General features: G+C 47.2%; 6 protein-coding genes across 6 annotated transcripts; 4 read left to right on the top strand and 2 right to left on the bottom strand.

The window, feature by feature from the left end:
* Positions 1 to 516: 516 nt before the first annotated feature.
* On the bottom strand, positions 517 to 1,481 carry BGW36DRAFT_430936 (TIM-barrel enzyme family protein; the record flags this gene model as incomplete). The annotated part of the gene is made up of 3 exons (XM_046220905.1): positions 517 to 1,128; positions 1,184 to 1,329; positions 1,394 to 1,481. 3 exons carry the CDS (start codon positions 1,479 to 1,481, stop codon positions 517 to 519), a joined length of 846 nt encoding a protein of 281 aa, XP_046069073.1.
* A 326-nt stretch (positions 1,482 to 1,807) lies between these two features.
* On the top strand, positions 1,808 to 3,088 carry BGW36DRAFT_362723 (UPF0261 domain protein; the record flags this gene model as incomplete). The annotated part of the gene is made up of 1 exon (XM_046214394.1): positions 1,808 to 3,088. The coding sequence occupies one exon, from the start codon at positions 1,808 to 1,810 to the stop codon at positions 3,086 to 3,088; it is 1,281 nt and encodes a 426-aa protein (XP_046069072.1).
* A 217-nt stretch (positions 3,089 to 3,305) lies between these two features.
* BGW36DRAFT_36295 (uncharacterized protein) lies at positions 3,306 to 4,490 on the bottom strand. The gene has a single exon (XM_046214424.1). It carries the CDS (start codon positions 4,225 to 4,227, stop codon positions 3,523 to 3,525), a length of 705 nt encoding a protein of 234 aa, XP_046069071.1. The 5' UTR covers positions 4,228 to 4,490; the 3' UTR covers positions 3,306 to 3,522.
* A 1,483-nt stretch (positions 4,491 to 5,973) lies between these two features.
* On the top strand, positions 5,974 to 6,568 carry BGW36DRAFT_36223 (uncharacterized protein). Its single transcript, XM_046214352.1, has one exon. The coding sequence runs from the start codon at positions 6,018 to 6,020 to the stop codon at positions 6,441 to 6,443; it is 426 nt and encodes a 141-aa protein (XP_046069070.1). The 5' UTR covers positions 5,974 to 6,017; the 3' UTR covers positions 6,444 to 6,568.
* A 4,979-nt stretch (positions 6,569 to 11,547) lies between these two features.
* On the top strand, positions 11,548 to 14,143 carry BGW36DRAFT_399906 (major facilitator superfamily domain-containing protein; the record flags this gene model as incomplete). Its single annotated transcript, XM_046218575.1, has 8 exons — positions 11,548 to 11,597; positions 12,050 to 12,156; positions 12,184 to 12,588; positions 12,632 to 12,792; positions 12,845 to 12,891; positions 13,418 to 13,601; positions 13,628 to 13,772; positions 13,857 to 14,143. The coding sequence occupies 8 exons, from the start codon at positions 11,548 to 11,550 to the stop codon at positions 14,141 to 14,143; spliced, it is 1,386 nt and encodes a 461-aa protein (XP_046069069.1).
* A 325-nt stretch (positions 14,144 to 14,468) lies between these two features.
* On the top strand, positions 14,469 to 16,745 carry BGW36DRAFT_325990 (S-adenosyl-L-methionine-dependent methyltransferase). The gene is made up of 4 exons (XM_046212729.1): positions 14,469 to 14,846; positions 14,908 to 16,031; positions 16,086 to 16,194; positions 16,257 to 16,745. Exons 1-4 carry the CDS (start codon positions 14,739 to 14,741, stop codon positions 16,440 to 16,442), a joined length of 1,527 nt encoding a protein of 508 aa, XP_046069068.1. The 5' UTR covers positions 14,469 to 14,738; the 3' UTR covers positions 16,443 to 16,745.
* Positions 16,746 to 16,814: the final 69 nt, after the last annotated feature.

The following is a 16,814-nucleotide window of genomic DNA, read 5'->3' as shown; positions in this document are numbered from 1 at the left end:
ACGCTCCCTATATAGTATATACGCCTCCTGGCCATGGGGCGGCCGTCCAGGCACCATATGACGCAAAAGTAGTAGAATCACAATAAAATAAAAAGCATGCAGCTAAGCTTTTGGCCTGTCTGGCTGCCTGACAGGGCCGATGACGTCGCTGCCCCGCCATGCCTCGCACGGTCGCACGGCCAGGCTTGCACTCTTTTATCTTTGCAGGCTTTTTTGCAGGCATATGCAGGATGATGTGCTAGACGACAGCGATCGATAGTCTGTTCCAGAAGCTTGTTATTGTTGACGTCGCCTAAACCCACCTGCAATTGACTTTGCCTGTCAACTGGTCCGTCCCAGTCTGATCCGTGGTACGGCTGTGCTTGTTTGGACTCCACTGTAGTACATCAATGGTATTATGCTAATAGCTAACACAGTTGCGAGCAGCATGGATCCAGTCTAGGGGAAGAGGAGCTCTGCGATGATTCTATATGCGGATGCTTCCAAGCTAATTAATGTATCACCTATACATATGTACTAAGCTTGCCGCTCAATCTTCAAATTCTTAAAGGCCCGCGCATTCTCTCGAATAGCCACTTCCACCGGCAGGCGCTCCATGCTACTCGCGCCAAAAAAGCCATGTACCCCGGTCGTCCGGCTGAGCACGTATTCAGCATCTTGGGGCTCTGCAATAGGACCACCATGGCAAAGGACGATGATGTGCGGGTTGATCGCGACCGCCGCATCGCGAATCTCCTGCACGATCGTGACACTGTCATCGAGCGTCAGCGCCGTCGCTGCCCCAATCGTCCCCGACGTCGTGAGCCCAACATGCGCAACGAGCACATCCGCCCCAGCACGCACCATACGCTCTGCCTCGTCGGTGTTGAAGACATATGGCGTCGTCAGGATATCCATCTCGCGTGCCAGGCGAATCATCTCCACCTCCTTGTCATACCCCATTCCTGTTTCTTCCAGGTTCTGTCGGAACTTGCCATCGATGAGGCCGACGGTAGGGAAGTTTTGAATGCCTGAGAACCCAATATCTTTCAGTTGGCGTAGGAATTCGGGCATGCTCCGGAATGGGTCGGTTCCGCAGACACCAGCTAGTACCGGGGTGTTCTGGACGATTGGTAGGATTTCTCGAGCCTATATCTGTATATCAGTGTGCCGGTACTGTGTAGATGTAGACTACCCGCCGTACCATATCAACAACTACCGCATTCGCATCACTATACGGCATCAGCCCAGCCAGAGAGCCTCGACCGGCCATGCGGAATCTGCCCGAATTGTAGATAATAATCAAGTCGCTTCCGCCTTGCTCGACAAACTTGGCGGAAAGACCAATCCCTAATGGAGTTTATTATAAGATCTATTGATACCTAAAGCCTAATGCAGTGATATTGATACGTACCAGCTCCAGCACCGACAATGATTCCGCCATCGGATATGACTTTGCGAAGTCGATTGAGAATTTCGGAGCGGGACGTCGGACGAGGCATTGTCTTGTATTCGCTTTTTACACAAAGTTGATGGAATCTTGAGCGCTTAACGTTGTTCCGTGCAAATTGAGAGGTGACACCGCAGGTGGGGTCAAACCACCGTGGGGTGATATCATAGGTCTCGGCTGCTCCCCATATCAATTGATGTTGTAACAACAAACAATCGACACGCAGACTTCTGATGATATTGTCGAGGTTCAAGTATTTTAAATGAATATAGTATTTTGAGTATATTCTACTTATCATCAGTGTCCATCGCATAATATTGCCTCGACGATACGGCCTGGGTCGACCGTCTGGATCAATCTGAAATCCAGACTGCAAAAATGGCGAAGCCTCTGATCATACTGCTTGGAACGTGCGACACTAAACTCGACGAGACTCTCTTCCTACGCGAGCAGATCCTCAAACCAGGTACGGCAGATGTACTCTTGGTCGACGTAGGATGTCACCCAGTTCAGCATGACCTAATCGATATCTCGAACACCGAGCTTGCCGCTCGTGCATCCAGTAAAGATGCAGAAAATTTGACTCGGCTTCCTCGAGCCGAGTACATCAAGCACACGATTGAATACGCCACTTCCTTGGTCGCAGAGCTCTTTCAGGCAGGCCAAGTCCAGGGCATCGTCTCTGCGGCCGGATCAAGTGGCACATCGCTCGTCACGGCCGTAATGCGGGATGCGCTGCCCGTGGGCATCCCGAAATTAATGGTGTCGACGATGGCGAGTGGAGACGTCAAACATCTCGTGGAAGAAACGGACATTACGTTGATGTATAGCGTCGTTGATATTGCCGGCACCAACTTCATCTTGAATCAAATCTTGACTAACGCGGCGGGGGCCATCCTTGGGGCAGCCACAGTCTACCATCAGAGCAAGCTAGACCAGGGAACAGCTGTCTCGGACAAGCCACAGAAACGGATCGCAATCACCATGTTCGGCGTCACCACACCGTGCGTGGATGCCATCCGATCTCATCTCGAGAAGCACTATGGCTATGAAATCTATGTCTTCCATGCCACAGGCTCCGGCGGAAAAGCAATGGAGCGACTGATTAGAGAGAAGCAGCTTGATGCTGTTCTTGACATGACAACCACGGAGATCGCGGACGAGCTAATTGGAGGGATCCTTTCTGCAGGGCCTGATCGATTAACAGCAGCAGCCCAAGCTGGGATCCCACAAATCCTCAGTGTGGGGGCCTGTGACATGGTGAATTTTGGCCCCAGAGACACTGTTCCCGATAAGTTCGGACATGCCGGACAAAATCGCTTGCTATATGAGCACAATCCGGCGGTGACTTTGATGCGCACAAGTCCGGATGAATGTAGGGAAATCGCAGAGTTCATCGCTATAAAGCTGCGCGATCATGCTGTGCGACCTGACTTGGTGCAGGTACTTTTACCTACCGGCGGAGTCAGTATGATTTCGACCCCGTCGCAGCCGTTCTACAATCCAACGTCAGACGCCGCTTTGTTTGACACGCTAGAAAGCCGGCTAGAGGGGAGCGGTATTGACGTGTATCGTGACGAACATGCAATCAACGACTCAAGTTTTGCTGTGCGGGCGGCAGAGGCTTTGATAGACTTGATCCGACGAGCGGAGTCTTGACAGTAAATTTCTAGTTAGTACCAGCTGGCCATTCGGTACATCATTGATGGATAATGGGAATATATATGAGGGTATAACGGTAGTATAACATATTCAACACTTCGATGTTCAGACATGCGAGTGAATGAATTCGGGGTCTTTATTTGCCCCTAAAAGCTAATTATATATAATATGCAATATGTGCAGAACTCAGACGACCAATCCTATGTATAAATCAAAACGCCAAAATGCAGTCGCTTATTGTGTGGTAGAACAAGGGGGAAAGGTTTGAATAGACAAAAGAGCGAAAGATGATATATCATATCTTCCCGCGGCATCGCCGGGTATCTCAAATTCAGGGTCCATTGGGTCCTTTTTTGCCGAGAGAAATCATAAATGTAAATATCAAAGTAACAGAGAATCCATCAAATGATGGACGAGAGTTGCAGTAATTTTTACTCTCTAGGGGATGATCCACTCGAAACATCATCACCATCAGAGTCAGGCTGACTATTCTCCCGGCGACTTTGATCGAGGCTATTCTGCAATTGGGTTCGGGGTGACAATTGCTCCGGGTCATTGTTTTTGTGGGTTCGACGATGCTGTTTCATGTTGTCCTTCCGTGTAAAGGCCTTGTTACAGATCGGACAGTGTACGCTTTTCTCTCCTGTATGTTTTTTCCCGTGGCGTGCGGCATGACCCGAGGTTGTAAAGGTAGCAGTACAAGAGTGTGTTGCGGCATAAGGGCAGGGGTATTTGTTTTTCTTTGACATCCTCGCCATCTCGGATGATGTGGCATAGTAGCTGCTAGGAGAAGAGGAGGCTGTCGTGCTGATCCGTGGGCCATTATTGCCTTGTAATGAAGACGGACGGGATTGTAGATGTGGCAAAGCATCTGCTTGCGAGTAGGCGGGATACAGCTGTGGAGGAGCCTTCCTCGTCTCTGTAGGGAGCTCCCGAACCTCGGGTGTGAGTAACGAAGTCGTCGGCTGCTGGACATGCGATGGCCAGCCAGACTCGGCTACGGGATAATCGGGTTTGCCATAGCGATTCTCGTAGTTTGGTTTAGATAACGACTCTGTAGTTCGTCGCACCGCGAAGGCAGGATTGTCGTCGTTATTCAGAATCGATCGCATTTTCAATGGCGAACCACCACTCATGAGGCGGGGTTGTCAAATATGAGTGCTCAAAAAGTCCGTCAACGGTGCAACGGACGGGAAAGGCAGGTGGTGGAGAGGATGGAAGAGAAATAGTCTCCGAATGGAATCACAATTCCAATATTCGAGTATTCGCGGCTGCTGCTGTCAAGAGCGAAGTGGCAGTGCAGTGCACATTGACAGTATAGCGAGGAGCGTGGCGCGGAAGCAGCAGGAAGGAGTAGGAACGAGCAGGAACGAGGGGATGGCGACCAGGGTTTATCAAAGCCTCACTCGACGCTAGGGCTGGCAAAAAGGGATCCTTAGGCACCTCCACTGTCATCAGTCAGTCCCTTCCAACGCCCTGGGAGGATCGGGGACAGGCTTCTGCAGTAGGTTTAGGTTTCTTGGGACGATCCACAGGGCACCAGCGATGGAAATACCATAAAGCTGACAACAGCGGTGACGATAAAGACCCAAGTTAACGGTTTCACCTGAAAACACGAATCACGAATCACGAATCACGGAGGCGTCCAGATATGGGCAATAATGGAGCAGGGTCAACTTCTGGTATCAGTCGCTGGCATGGGTGGAGCCGCGAGTCAAGCCCTACGGAGCCAGAGGATCCAGGACGTTGGAAGTGCCCGTACCAAATTTGACAATACGTGTGAATATATAGTTGATAAATGATAACTACGGAGTGCAGAGTATTATATCCGCTAATGGTACGGAGTACGCGGAGCGCGGTCGATACGGACGGAAAACGGAACGATTACGGTTTGGTATTTACGGCTCCACCATGCCATTAGAGCCAGAATTTACGAAGGTGCGTTGGCGCAGGGTCAGGCCGCTCGGTGGTACGGGCAGGCCAATCACCGCCAGTCAAAGCCCGCACTGGGATGCATCAAGGCCGGCTACCAGCAGATCGCAGGACCGTACAATGGCGTACATGCGAGGTCTCCTTGTCAGAGAGACTCGGTTCGGGCTCCCGCTGACTCGCGGCTTTATACGATTTTTCTTGGCTCGTCCACGCAAATACGCTACCAGAATTGCGATTTCGATGAGGTAGATCACCGGCTCGACACCGAAGCCTTGCAACTGAATACATCTACTCCAAAGCAAGGCGCACGGCATTGAAGAATCGACAGGCCGCCAGACACCGGCCACTGCAGTGGAGACTGGGCGGATCGCACGTAGCAGAATCAGCCAGAGTATCGGTACGTATGTACATAGATTACGCGGGAGATGCGGCAACCATAGACAGCATGGTGTCTCCACAGGGAAACATTATGGAGTCATGGACAGTGCGATTTCTCCTTCTCTCCGGGCCACGCGGCCGGGTCCCTGTTGCTCAACAGCCAACGCTGGTTGGGCGTGGCTCGTCATTCCTGAAACAAACAACTGTTGGAGATGTGTCACACCTACTGCAATTCTGTACGCGGAAGTGTTGCTACGAACTTCCGTGGCTGAGGACCGGTGGCCGCAGGATTTCGGCCCTAGCGCGGCCTGGGTTAAAATAAACGGCGCGCCATCCTGCAGGGACCGCCCTGTCTGCCCATCGTCGCCAGCGCGTTAGCATTGATATCATTACTGTGCAGTGTGCGGATACAGGGTACATGTGTGCCACCTCGGCTCGGGCTTACTCCGGCAGCCAACAAGGTGGCAATAGCCCGCAGCTGGAAGTTCGAGAACAATGTGGGTGGAGGTTTGCTGGTTATTGCGGAAACCATACGAAGGAAGAATTTAGAATTTAGGAAAGAGTGTGGATAACACATTAATAATATTCGTAGTAAGTTAATAGCCATTGCAGAACCATGACAAATCTGTGTTGGTGTTGGTGTTGGCCGTGGCCGTGGCCGTGGCCGTGGACGCATCACGCATCCATGCGGAAGGGGCCAGCCCCTGCACAACTTGGCGCTCTTTCCTCGACCCTCGCGCTCGGCATCTGTCCGGCCTCCTCTCTCTCTCCTTTCACAGGTGGCCCTGTCCTTTCTATCCATCACAGAACAAACTCCTTGCGCGTGCATCGCTGTCCTGCACTGACCATCGGCATCGCTGGAAAGGAGAATCTGCCATGGCATCGGCATTTTGTGCATCCCCGCAGCCGACATCGATCCGTCACAATGGTACCACTGACGATGATCTGCCGAGAACAACCACTAAGTACTAACAGCCTCGCAACAGCCTGCACTGTACATGTCTTGTCAACTGCGCCACGTTTCACGGCCAATGTTGCCTGATCCGGAGGTCAGCTGACTACGAATGACAGTGCGCTGTACGCTGTACGGCGTCAAGCCTCGCTTAAGCTTTGAAGGCTTATGCTCAAATCACAGAGACTGAGTCAATGACGTCCACCAGCGGTAACAACGAGACGGCCCCCTTTGGAGAAGAACAATCAATTGACATGCAGAATTACTCGTGACGATGCAAACTAGAGCGGCAGTTGCTGGTGAAGATTTAGCAGCTTGGCAGTGCCAATATCTGGTCCATCACAGGCCCGCATGGACAATCCTAGTGTTTACAGAGCGTAATGCCGATCGCCGCTGAGGGGACCCTGCGGCTTCGTATTCAATACGAACCGGATTGAACGGATGCTGCGGTAAACCTTGTGATTCGCCAATCGACTTGGAAATAACAATAATTACACGGTATCTTACCCTGCCGACGTCCCCGATCTGGTCTGCCTCCCTGTCGGCGCTTTTCATCCACAGAGCTCATTCCGACCCAGCTTTGCGAAAGTAACAACTGTGTGAACGTCTTGTTTGAACGATGGCACTACTTCATTAACTTTCCGTTCGTCGCTCTTCATCAATCGAGTTGATCTGGTCGCCCGCTTACGTCCGTTCGGCACTTGCTCTCCAAAACCCGACTAGATGCCGGACCGTGTGACAGTATGCATTCGTCTTGCAGATTACTAGGATGCTCCAATCTGACCGTACACAGCCTGTCTATCAGGGTCCAGGGTCCCAAGACATGCGCTTTTTCCAAGTTGCATTCCTTTCAGGGTCTAACCCTGGTATTAGTACGTATTACACACTTAGTCGGACCAACTCCGCGGATTACATCCGCTCGAAACCCTGACATTGTGAATACTAATCATTAATAATGACTTATTAATAATTCCGCCTTCCTTCCTGAAAAACTCAAGCCAATCCTGACTAGGTGTACGATGATCTAACTTCTAAGGAAACGTGCAGCAGCGTGCTAGCAGCCCAAACCGGCCGTGTTGGATCCTTCGGCTCCTCTTTGTGGGGTTGAAGGCCTGAGTCTATCTGCTACCACTCCTATTTTTCCATCGTCTGAATAGTTCGACGCTTGTCAAATTCTTCTTCTTCCAAAAAAGGCAAAAATTATGGCCCTAATTGATCGGCGATTTCCCAATCAAGCTCGCTGCATACTCATCTGATAAACCCGCTCCAGGGCCTCCACACCATAGTGCCTGTGATGGACGAAGGATCAATCATGTGACGGTATGGAAGACATATGTAGCGACATACTGCGAGCCCGTCGTCTGTCAGGCTTCAGCTAAGAGTAATAAGCGTGGCTGTAGGATTTAAGACGTGGACTGACGATCTTGTTTCATCGTCTCGGCCGGATAACTTCTCACCCGGGCATCACTCTTCACCCCGATTCTGATTATCATTATTATTACGGGGATGGCAGCCAAAGTCTCAGGGTCGCATTTAATATTCAATCTGACACAAACCTAGGCAGACACATTATTTCACGCACCCTCCAAAGTCAGGGACCGGAAGGCTGAGACTGGAGTAAGGCTTACCTGACTGAGCACTTGTCGCAGAGTTCCCGACTCGTGGGTCAAAGTTTAATAGATCGTGGAATCATGGGTGGCTCGTTACAATTAGCGCCAACCTTGAGCGAGTCATTGACTTTCCTATTTTGCTCGGATTTTCCTCGGATCTTACGCCGCCTCAATCATTCGTCTGCCAGTTGGAGACTGATAATATCATGGTATTATTTCAAGGGGGATAGAAGTAACATTTTTGAAGGACTACTAATTTACTCATATATTGAATGTCAACTAGCATCGTCTGACGTACACAATGTTCTGAGAAAAAAACTGTACGTAGATACTGTAATTTTACACAAGCACATTACGGTGTAAGATTCAGTATGTAACAAACACCGAACTTTCGCGGCTTTTGGAACTTCCACGTGGTGCGGGTACTCACCTCTGCGATTGTCCCTTGATATGACTCTATTTCGGAAAAACTTTTGCTGATCGATAACGGCCCCCATTCAATAGTTTATTAGGCTTCCATGCTTGAACTTATTCATGATTATTTATGTAAATAATTTCCAGCATTATCATTTGCGGCTTGGTCAGCTATTATTAATAGGACTTGATACCTAAGTAGGTTCAAAGTCATTGGGGAGCCGATATTTTCGCCTACGTCTATTATTATCCAGCTTACTCATAGCGATATTCAGGTCTAAGTTAATTATTCTCGTGCATGTATCATCATCGTGTGTAATCTTCTTGTTCCAGCCCTTCGCTTGGTAATGCAAGCAGCAGTCGAAAATGGGATCTAGCCCGCTGGACAATTAGGGGGAAGCCCGGTGAAGCGCATTTAAATTGGTATCTGTTAATGATGTTGGATTGTTGGCTGTTGGCTGTTGGGCTGGTGGCCGAAGATCTGCAGGGAAGTAATAACATATCTGGTATGGTCGCACATACTAGGGGCACTGTTCTAGTTGTATGTAAACTACTTGTAGCCTATTTTTGACTATTTTTGAATACTATGTGAAGGTCAGCCCGGATACGACGAGGTAGTTACTGACAACATCACCAGACTTAACAGTTTCACAGTATGAATGTTGGTACTAGAGGGTTGGATATTAGGTTTGTGGGATTGTTAATGTTTCACTCTGAACCATTGGTTGTCAATACTATCGAGACTTGCTTGTCCCCATCGAACTTTGAATAGTTAATGCAATGCAACTTGATACTGTCCTACTTGTATTGACGCACCCATTAAATTATTGAGATGGCCCCTGTACGGATATGCGGACTTCCCAATCAAGTCAACTCCCCTGAAATAGCGATAACCCGCGCGTCGTCCACTAACGAATCCTTTGGCTGTCACGCGCAGAAGAACACTATCTACTAGAGAGGGCTATAACTTAGTTTTCCAAGGTTTTGCTATGGCTAAATAGCATTATTGGGTAGAGTGCAAATTCTCATCGATCTTGCTCTGACTTGTGAATAGGAAGAGAGTATACAATGTACATGAAGTTCAGTTTCGTATCGAAATATCAGAAATAGTTGACGTTTCTGTTCAGTGTGATGGTAGGTACTCGGCCATTTCGCCGAGAACTTTTACTTCCGACATATATTTGTTGAGAGGCATATCTTTAATTACCCATAGCAGTGTACTTTAAATACTTTGGACTCACTAAATCAGTTTCTAAATAGTGTAGAGTCTACATAGCCTTGATGTTAGTTTGCATTTTGGTGAAACGTCATATGTGCATGGCTACGAGTATAGTAACTATCTGTTGGATCTAGCAGGCTTTAAGGTTAGTTATCAATTTGTATAACTTTAGAATTAGTTCGGTTTGTCTGTCTTATGCAACTGTGTTGCCTGCTTTATCGTCCCTTTTACGGTAATTCCCCGTCTTATCCGATATCTTTATTTATATTGGATTGGTCATATCGAGTTTCCATAACATTGTATCAAAAACCCGCACAGTTTCGACATCTTGTAGGGTTCGAGCTTTATCAAAGATATGAAATCCGCATCAATGAAGGACACCTGCGAGCACAAATGCAATGCCATCGCCACTACAGCCAGTGACGAGAATGTTTGGTTTGGAAGATCGAATATCTTCTGCAAACATAAAGCTTCTCCTCTATCTATCAGTCAGACTGGTTGGAGCTTAAGTACTTCATACCATGTGAAGCGTTTTACTGAGGTGTAAAAAAAGAATTATAGCGGCCGTAAAATCAATACTACGTAATAATGATGGTAGGCAAGTATCGAGCAAACAAGCAAGGTTGATAACTGACAATCGTCAAATACTCTCTCCCCCGTATAATATTGGCCATTACCATTAGCATAGGGATCATTTCGGCAAGGCCAGCTACATTAATTCATATAACTAGAAATTGTTAGCCTCCAAGTGCCCTAATTACCATAGAGAACAGAGAAACCTGTACGGGGTTATTCCAAAAGGGGTAAAACTTAGATGTTTCCTAAAGCGGGAAGGCGGGATTGATTTCCACAGACATGATGTCAGACTGAGATACTTGTATGAAAGCGAAAAAGAAATTAAAGAAGAAAGACCCTCGCACATATTTTCTCCTTGTACAATGCGAATTCCGTATTTCTCTGCACAGCTTTCAAAAAGAGACCAGTTAAAAACATAATCAGGCTAGCAGAGGCGTGAGTCACAGAAACAGAGCCCTTTTATTAAACATAGCAAAATCTTTAGAAAAGTCATCCCTAGTATCCAAAAGCATGTAGATATAATACAGATGCTATTTTTTGACTTTCAAGAGACTCTGCTTAAGATATCATACCATCGTGAAACTGCCGCTTTCCTGGTCTCATATGGATCTGGAGCGGAAGTATCCGCTGCTTCAATTAACCACCGATCAAAAGAAGCTGTATCTGCTTCTGTTCTGCTTAATCTGAATCTGAGGCAATGTAGTCTTCTGATACTTCAGTTTCAATAAAAACCGTCAACCATGCATGATCATCGTTCCGGTCAATGATGATATCAAATGGGTTGATATCAAGTCAAAGAGCAGAAACTCCATGACGGTGCAGTTCTCTCCCGATTTGAACCACCTGTTCCCGCCATTTAGCGTGATTCGGCTCTTTACTCGCAGAGATATCACTGGTAGTACTTGGGTTCGAGTTTACGAGGCGGAATCCATCAATCCATTCCAGAAAGATTCCCGCCACCTGCTCTCCATCTTCCTCCTGCGTGTCAGAGGCAGGAGTTGTTACTATCAGATAGAACGCCAAGCACCTTCAGAATGCGAGCGGAAGTATTACTGAGGGGAATTTGCAGAGAATGTAGAAGAAATAGGAAGTAATCCACTTGGGTGAATCATTGACATCAACGAATCCAGGCCCTTCTTGTGAAAACAACCTATTTATAAAAGCTCGAGCTTGTTCCTATATCCTCTGACTTGAACTGTAGAAATAACTCTATGTGTTTAAAAATAGTCAAGTCAATATGTTTCTGAGGTGGCCAAAGATTCATGTGTATCATCCCATCCCATCCAACGCAAGAGCGCTACTAACCGCATAGCAAAGAACGAAATATAGTCAATGCTCGTACTCCGTTATGCGGCAATAATTGAATCAGACGAAGATGTTTGTGTTTACTCAGGACTATTCTCTGCAGCTGCGGCACCAGCATTCGTAGAGTCTCTCACACCTATCATTGCCGGATTCATCGTAGCTAGGCAGAAGCCGACTACTACTACTGCCCTGAATAAAGAAATTAATCCTGCAACGGATTGCTCTTTTTTTTGTTTGTTAGCCCGCTCTAGGTCCAGTCGCGCTAATTAATTTTCGTGAACCTCCCGCATCTTCCGTCATTCCTATTGGAAATGAGCGTCGTCTGGCATAGTTGCACATCACTAGTCAACTAGCATAGATTGCTTATCGAAAAAGTTCTAGAACGATGCAAATCGTTAGGACTATGTAACTTGGCTAATAATCCGTAATAAACTGAAGAAATAATAATTTGTCAACAGACGAACTAGGACCAATCATTGATTGATTTGAGATTTGTGAACAACTCAAAGAAAACGAGGAACCGAACGAGAAAGACCAATCTCAATCCTCAGGTGGGGTATTTTCTACTTCAGTCGAGGGGGGAATAATGATAATTCTAGATCTTCTCAGACTAAGAGCGATGACGTAGAGAGTTTAGGAAGAATTAGAACTATGAACAGAACCCGTACCGCACCTTGGAGTGACGAGCGATTGTAGATCGAATGAGATCTTTGCTTGCAGCGTACGAAGTCTATTCCGATCAAGCCTCAGAAGACATCTGATGGAATTGTTCTTGTCGACTGGTATGCGACAGATGATCTAGATAATCCACAGAACTGGTCTGGATCTAAGAAATGCCTCGTCGCCTTCTTGCTTTGCTTTTATACATGGACTGTCTACTGGGTGGGCCCGATCTACAACACTGCCGAAGGGGGGATTCAGGAACACTTTGGAGTCAGCCCTGTTGCTTCGTCTCTCGGCCTATCCTTGTACGTCCTCGCATATGGGATCGGAGATCTTCTTTTTCCCCCTTTATGCGAGATACCTGTGATTGGTCGGAATCCTATTTACTACCTGACTTTCATCATTTTCTGGATTCTATCATTCCCTGAAGTGGTTGTCGATAGCTTTGGTCATCCGGTTTTTGCTTGGATTCTTCGGCAGTCCTGCTTTAGCGAATGGAGGAGCAACAGTAGGAGACATGCTTAGTGTAATTTACATTCCCTTCGGGTTTTCTGGGTGGGGTTTCTCTGCATTTGCTGGCCCTGCCTTTGGGTCATTGACCGGAGGCTTCGCTGCGCAGGCCAAAGGCTGGAGATGGCCGATGTGGGAAATTGTGTGGATGGCTTCGCCTGCTCTCATTTTCCTTATTAGCTCTTATGCCAGAGACCTCCCCGTCCAATATTTTGTTGAGGAGAGCACGTCGGCTGCGCATGTTGACGGGAGACACTACTCTGCACTCGGATTCCACGGAGCCTATCTATCGGACTCCACGGATTGCGCGAAATGGCCTCCTTATTATAGGGAGCGCCTTTTCTGAATTGACTAGCCCAAACTTCAGAACCACGCTTCGCCCCTGGATTTCGACCAATAGGTGCCTTTCGCACATCATGTGCTGATCTACAATGTCGACAGAGAATGATAGAATGAGATGTCACCGTCTAATTCCCTTCCATATTCTTAAGGTTATCTCAAAAATATACGGTCCTCAACACACCATTGGTGATTGTCGTCGGCGTAGTGACTTGGAGAATCATTATTCTCTACCATTAACCGAGGAAGGCGATGACTATCAGGGTAAAAGGGGTCATCTTTGTAGACCTGAGTACAAGGTGCAAATCCGCTTCGTATGAAGTTGAAGACTCCTTATCTCCCTAGATAGCCCCCCCGCACCTCGGAGGCCAAATGACAGGTTGAAATCTTATCAACAAGGTAACTGTACTGAATCGCCCACATCTGAGGCTTCAGTCTCAAAGTGAAATTAATCAGCACCATATGAAGGCTTTCGATATCCTCTTGACCACGTTGGTCAAACCAATAGAAATCATGATGAAAGACCCGTCAATCTTTTTTGTCAATGTCTACACAAGCTACTTCTATGGCGTATTCTACGTCTTCTTTGAGGTCTTTCCTTTAGTCTTCCCAGTTTTTATGGCTTCAACCTTGGACAGACCGGTCTCGCCTTCCTAGCTTGTCTTGTCGGTGCGGTAATTGCACTCGGCTCCTACCTCGCCTACCTACATTTCTATATGGTACCTGACAATATTAAGAATGGCCTTAGAGAGCAGGAACATCGACTTTTTCCTACTATCATCGGTTCGTTCCTTTTACCCATCGGGCTATTCATATTTACCTAGACCTCGAATTCGAACATTCACTGGGTGGTACCACTTATTGGAGTGGCTATCTTCGTAATGGGACAATTTGTGATCTTTCAAGCTTTGTTCATGTATATCCCACTCTCATACCCGCAGTATACAGCTTCTCTCTTCGCAGGGAACAGCATATGGAGATCGGGTGTTGCTTGTGGCACTATTTTGTTTGCAAGACCTCTCTTCGTTAATCTGGGTACCCTTAGAGGGGTAACTGTGCTTGGGGACTTGACTGTGATGGGTATTCTTGGAACGATTGCTATGTCCGTGTTCGGTAAAAAGCTACGAGCTAGATCGAAGTTTGCTCAGAACTAGTTAATGATGCTATGGACGTCGAAGGCGAGCTCCAGACTGGGTTCTCTTTCATCGCGATTAATATTTATTAATTTCTCTTCAGAAGCATTGATTTTTAGCCCCAAATCACACCATGAAAAGATAAAAGGAAACAATTTGTAGAATGTATTTTCCATGAAGAATGAGAATCAATAGATTTTTTATCCAGCTTATTTGTAGTTTCAATTGCTGAGGCTACGGTTTCCAGATGTAGAATATTTATAAATGATCAAAATTGTGATAAGTCGCCCGCAGGGTAATAACTTGTCAGCCAATTAAGTACCAAGTTAATTACTCTCACAAATGAGGGGACCCCTTTTTGGAGTAGTGGTTTTACGGTCGACATAACTCAACTAATAGATGTTAACGGCAGCATTAAAATTATTTGTTCAGGCGGCCACGATTCAGACCAATGAGAAGCTCGGAAATAGGGCGCACTACCCCTGTGGATCTACACGGGCAGATTAAATCTCCCAGCCATGATATGAAGTTCATAAACCCTACACTACCCGAGACAACACGTTGACCCATTGAACGTTGAAATCACTCCGCGTAGCATCGATTCAGACACTCAACCATGGCGTCCAAGTCGGCGCATCTGGAACAGGATGTGAAATTCATCAAAACCCCCAAGGCTCAACCATCCGCATTTCCAACCGAGGATTGTGGAGTTCCCACAACAAATGTAAACACGACGACAATAATGCCTGGAACTTTTTTCGAATTCCGCTAACCTCACTTACCAGTCTCCCGCCATCCACAATGCACCTCTCCCTGCTGAGGGCGCTGGGAGCGAGAGCTTCTCCAATCTCGTATTGGGCGGCCTGCTCGTAGGCGTTCCAGTGGTCCTAGCACGCCTTGTTGGCGGTGGAATCAAAACCACGATTTTCTTCGGTTTGCTCTCTCTCTTCCCAATTCTGATTGCCTACTGGACGTACAAGTCTTCATCAAGTCCCCCAATCGTTGACAAGGTCAAACTGCCTGGTCGGCCGGTTGAATCCTACATCGCATTCAAGCGACAGGCTGATCGCGAAAAATGGAGTGGAAGGAGCAAAGTGCCTATTCAGACATTTTCCGAAATGTACATCAACGGCGAAGCTGATTTCAAGGGCGACACTCTCGATGTCCTGGAGTACCGACATGACTGGTCTAATTTCAGCTTTACGTGGGATCTTTTCAAGTATATCATCTTCACATTTGGTCCCGATGTTCTCTTTCACACGAAAGAACAGGATATGGAGCAGATTCGCCCCAATTACGACTCTGGAAATGATCACTACGCCTGGTTCCTAGGCCCGCGGATGATCTACACAAGTGGTATTATCTCCGACCCAACACGAGAAGAGACTCTGGAAGAATTGCAGGACAACAAAATGGCCATCGTGTGCGAAAAGCTGGAGCTAAAAGAGGGTGAAACCCTCCTCGACATCGGAAGTGGCTGGGGCACGCTAACCAAATTTGCCAGCGTCAACTACGGCGCTAAAGTCACTGGGATTACTATCGCTGAGAACGGCGCTGCATGGGGTAATGATATTCTTCGAAAGGCCGGTATTCCGGAGAGCCAAAGCCGGATTTTGTGTATGGATTATCGCGATGCTCCTAAGCAGAAATACAACAAGATTTCGCAGCTGGAAATGGGTGAACATGTTGGTGTTAAGAAGCTCACCACATTCTTTCGCCAGTGCTACGATATGCTCGAGGATGATGGGGCTATGTATGTGCAGCTATCTGGTTTGAGACAGGCATGGCAGTATGAAGATTTTATTTGGGGATTGTTTTTGAACAAGTACATTTTCCGTGGTGCTGATGCGTCTACGCCGCTCTGGAATTACGTGCGGTCACTTGAGAGCGCCGGATTTGAGGTTAAGAGGTGAGTGTCGGCCCCCCGTACACAATTTCTGCAACGACTGATACATTATAATAGCATCGATACTGTCGGCGTTCATTACTCCGCTACTATCTGGAGATGGTACCGAAACTGGGTTGGCAACGCCGACGAAGTCAAGGCCAAATATGGTCAGAGATGGTACAGGGTAAGACACTTAATGGTTAAATTTCAAACTCCGATAGCTAAAAGGTATAATTCTTTTTCTAGATCTGGGAGTTGTTCCTTGCCTGGTCCGTCATTGCATCTCGCCAGGGCAGTGCCACTTGTTTCCAGTTTGTAGTGGTCAAGAATCTTAACTCCACTCATCGCATCAATGGCGTTGGTTCTCAGTTTGGGTTGTCCGCTGCTCTTGCTAAGAGCAAAGCGGCTGGCAAATCTACCATAGCTGAGTAAATAGGCAACTTGGACAGAGTCTCCTCGCACGGGGGTTATGTACCGAGCCGAGTGGACGGAAATGATTAGAAGTGATTAACCGGATATTTCGAATCATGAAATATTGACAAGATGTTCTTTGCGATAACACCTTTATTAGACCTTCAAGCATGAAGGTTAGGTGCGGTTCGCTAGGAAGGTTACGAGACATTTAAGTGGATTGTTGAGGAACTAACTTTGATACTACATGATAATGAAATAACTTTTTGAAAGTAATCATACCTGTGCTAGTATTAAATCTATATGCAAGTGAATGAGATAAATATGATATGATATCAGTCAATCCTATTAGCCCGCAATGAATCGTAGTACGTAGTAGTAACACTATTTACA

The sequence above is a fragment of the Talaromyces proteolyticus genome, assembly GCF_021365285.1.
Source record: "Talaromyces proteolyticus strain PMI_201 chromosome Unknown BGW36scaffold_10, whole genome shotgun sequence".
Lineage (NCBI taxonomy): Eukaryota > Fungi > Ascomycota > Eurotiomycetes > Eurotiales > Trichocomaceae > Talaromyces > Talaromyces proteolyticus.
The sequence above is the reverse complement of the archived record's forward strand: the minus strand, read 5'-3'. Positions and strand labels throughout refer to the sequence as shown.